This window comes from Phragmites australis, chromosome 2 (assembly GCF_958298935.1).
Source record: "Phragmites australis chromosome 2, lpPhrAust1.1, whole genome shotgun sequence".
In the NCBI taxonomy this organism is placed as follows: domain Eukaryota; kingdom Viridiplantae; phylum Streptophyta; class Magnoliopsida; order Poales; family Poaceae; genus Phragmites; species Phragmites australis.
Genome location: NC_084922.1, coordinates 14,588,654 through 14,591,777, shown reverse-complemented (window position 1 = coordinate 14,591,777; position 3,124 = coordinate 14,588,654). Strand labels below are relative to the sequence as shown.

Genomic DNA, 3,124 nt, shown 5'->3' with positions numbered 1-3,124 from the left:
AAGTACAGTGTACGTTTCAACGCTTACTACCCTACTAATCCTTAATTTCCTCTCTCTCTCTCTCTCTCTGGATCAATCTGCAAGGTCCCCAAAGTATGTCGTGCAGAGAAGATCCACATGCGGAGAAAAGAAGCCTCCATCTCCCTGTCCGGCTTTAGCGCAGGAGACGCCATCGAACCTTTAGGCAGGAGACGCCATCATCATTCACGCACAACACAAATCATATCTTTTCTCCCTTCCACTCAGCCGCCCGCCCGAAACGAACATCGCAGTCACGCCCTCTCACCCACAAACTCCGGGAATCCAGACCAGTCCAGATCCCAGCCGAGACGACCTACCGGCGGCCGGCTCCGTGTGTCAGCCACAAGGAAGCGTGTGCGGCTCCGGCTCTCTGAGCTACACGTCGCGACGCCGCTTTTGATTCGTATGGCCATCTGGCGTTGCCCCTTATTGGACATGTTCCAAGAGCATTTGTTCATCTTCATCCCGTGGCCGTCATCATTTGCATTGGTCCCTTCCCTCTCTTCCTCTCTGCCTCTCTAGTCTCTATATAACAAGCTGCCCTGCTGCAACATCTCTCCTCACGTCTCAAACAAAAACAGAGAGAAGACATCTTAGAGAGAGAGAGAGAGCAGAGAGAAAGAGAGACCTGAAATTCAGCCCTGATTCCATGGAGAGAGTTGCAGCAAGCTGTGTCAGCCTCCTGGCACAAAGGTGAGCCCATTTGCCATGATATTATGCACGCACGTATATCCTTGGAATCTTTCTTCTCTGTGCAGCGTCGTTGTATTGACGAGCTCTTTTTGTGGTGCGATGGTGCAGGAGGGGCTACTCTGTGGCCGCGGCCATGGTGAAGGAAGCCGGGCGGAGGGCCGAGGAGAAGGTGGCCAAGCGCGTGATGGGAAAGGAGGTGAACACCGTGGCCGCCTCGGCGGACGAGAAGACGGCGTGGGTGCCGGACCCGGTGACCGGGTACTACCGCCCGGCGGGCGGCGCCAAGGAGGTGGACCCGGCGGAGCTGCGCGCCAAGCTGCTGACGCAGCCCGCCGCGAGCTGATTAATTAATCAATCAATCGAGCTTGTTCGATCTGCTTCAAGATACGTGCTCGTCGTTGATGGCTCTAGGCCTCTCCGGCCTAGAGCATGATACGAGAGTGGTGTACTTTTGCGGCCGCATATCATAGCTGCATCGACGATGCTGAGCTTATCATTTTATAAATATATATATTGGTTACGGTACATGCTTTCGTTTTGTTTCTGCAGCGTCTCCGGCAGTTCGAAAAGCTTTGCAGAGTACTCAAAACAAAGCGTATGTACCAATCACGGCACCATGTCCGCGGACGACGCCGTAGCAAGTCTACTCGGAAACGGATGACAACGCAGTCCTTTTGTTCTCCTTTCGTTTGTTCCCAAATTTTGAACCAAATTTTGCTTAAAATGATTTCAAACCAAATTGTGTGGTCAGTTATAACACGGACCAACGCCCAAAAGGGGACCATGTTAAACAATCTAATTACGGTTAACCATCTAGATATATGTATAGGTATATCTCTAGCTGTAATAAATCTATTTGTAATCTCCATAATTTTTGGTTTCTTGTTTCCTACCTTGAAGGACAAGGAACAGTGCCGTCCGGCACATGCTATATATGAGATGATTGCGCTGTGATTTCATCAAACTATTGTGATATGATTTTTCATATGGTAATAGAGCTATTAGAGATCCATTTACCTTGGGCTCGACGGTGTCCACAACCATAAGCAACACCATGAGCTCCATCCCAGTGCCATCGCTGAGCCACTTTGTCAGCGTCAAGCTCAACCGAGATAATTATCTCTACTGGAAGGCGCAGATCCTTCCGTTTCTCATAAGCCAACAACTCCTTGGCTTTGTTGATGGCAACGAAGAGTGCCCTTCACAGATGCTGACCACCATCACTGAAGGAGGGGCGGCGCAGGAGATCAATCCTGCTTATCTAAAGTGGATGCAGCAAGATCAGTATATTCTCAGCGCGTTACTGCCATCGATCTCCAACAAGGCTCTTGGTTAGGTCCTCCTCCTCGTTACCGCACAAGAGGTTTGGGCCACCTTAGAGCGCCTCTACTCTGCCCAATCTCGGGCATAGATCATGCAGGTACGCCTGCAGATGGCAGATCTAAAGAAACAGGACATGTCAACAACAACAATGGAATATTTCAATCGGGTCAAAGGGCTAGATGATATTCTGGCCTCCGCCGGTGCTCCACTTCGTGACGATGAAATCATTTCCTATCTTCTCACCAAATTGAGTGAGGAGTATGAACCACTGGTGACCTCGGTCACCACCCGTGCAGATGCCATGACGCTGGGCGAGGTGTACACTCATCTCGTGAGTTTTGAGAAGCGGTTAGAAAGCTGCAATGGACCATTTCAGGATGGTGGTTCGTCAACCAACATTGCATCAAAGGGAAGTCGTGGAAATTCTGGAAGAGGACGAAGTGGTCGTGGCGGAAATCATGGTGGAAATCGCGGTGGAAATCGCGGTGGACGTGGTGGCGGACGCAGGAGCTCTCAAGGAGGAGGTGGTGACGGCAACTCTGGAAACAATTCAAATCGTCCTGAATGCCAGATCTGTGGAAAACTTGAACATCTTGCTACAACAAGTCTGATGACAAGCCCTCGGCTGCATTTGCTGTAAATCCGTCCTACAGTGTTGGTGCCAGCTAGTACTCTGACACAGGTGCGATAGATCATATCACTAATGATCTTGAACGTCTCGCCGTGCGTGAAAAATATCATGGAAAAGACCAGATTCAGACTACAAGTGGCATAGGTATGCCTATTCTCTATGTTGGTCACTCTCAGATCTATACTCCACATCGATTTCTAAACTGTGAAATATCCTCCATGCTCCTAAAGTTCCCAAACACTTGCTTTCTGTCCATCGATTCACCAAAGACAACAATAATGTGTTCTTTGAATTTCACCCAGATTTAAAACTAGAATCCACTAATTAATAGGTCAGGCCTATCCTATACCAAAACTCATGGTTGGTATGAAACTTCTTGGGTTGTCGCTCTACGAACCGATCATTATTTAGGTCACTTCAACAATTGTCAAACCAACAATATAACTATAACCACCA

The 3,124-nt window shown here is 49.0% G+C and overlaps 1 protein-coding gene across 1 annotated transcript; it reads left to right on the top strand.

Moving 5' to 3' along the window:
* Window positions 1-476: 476 nt before the first annotated feature.
* On the top strand, window positions 477-1,239 carry LOC133900484 (protein SENESCENCE-ASSOCIATED GENE 21, mitochondrial-like). Its single transcript, XM_062341646.1, has 2 exons — window positions 477-714; window positions 823-1,239. The coding sequence occupies exons 1-2, from the start codon at window positions 671-673 to the stop codon at window positions 1,055-1,057; spliced, it is 279 nt and encodes a 92-aa protein (XP_062197630.1). The 5' UTR covers window positions 477-670; the 3' UTR covers window positions 1,058-1,239.
* Window positions 1,240-3,124: the final 1,885 nt, after the last annotated feature.

Coding starts and splice junctions, on each gene's coding strand:
- LOC133900484 (XM_062341646.1), top strand. CDS start 671: ATGGAGAGAGTTGCAGCAAGCTGTGTCAGCCTCCTGGCACAAAG. Junction 715..822: donor GTCAGCCTCCTGGCACAAAG/GTGAGCCCATTT, acceptor GCGATGGTGCAG/GAGGGGCTACTCTGTGGCCG.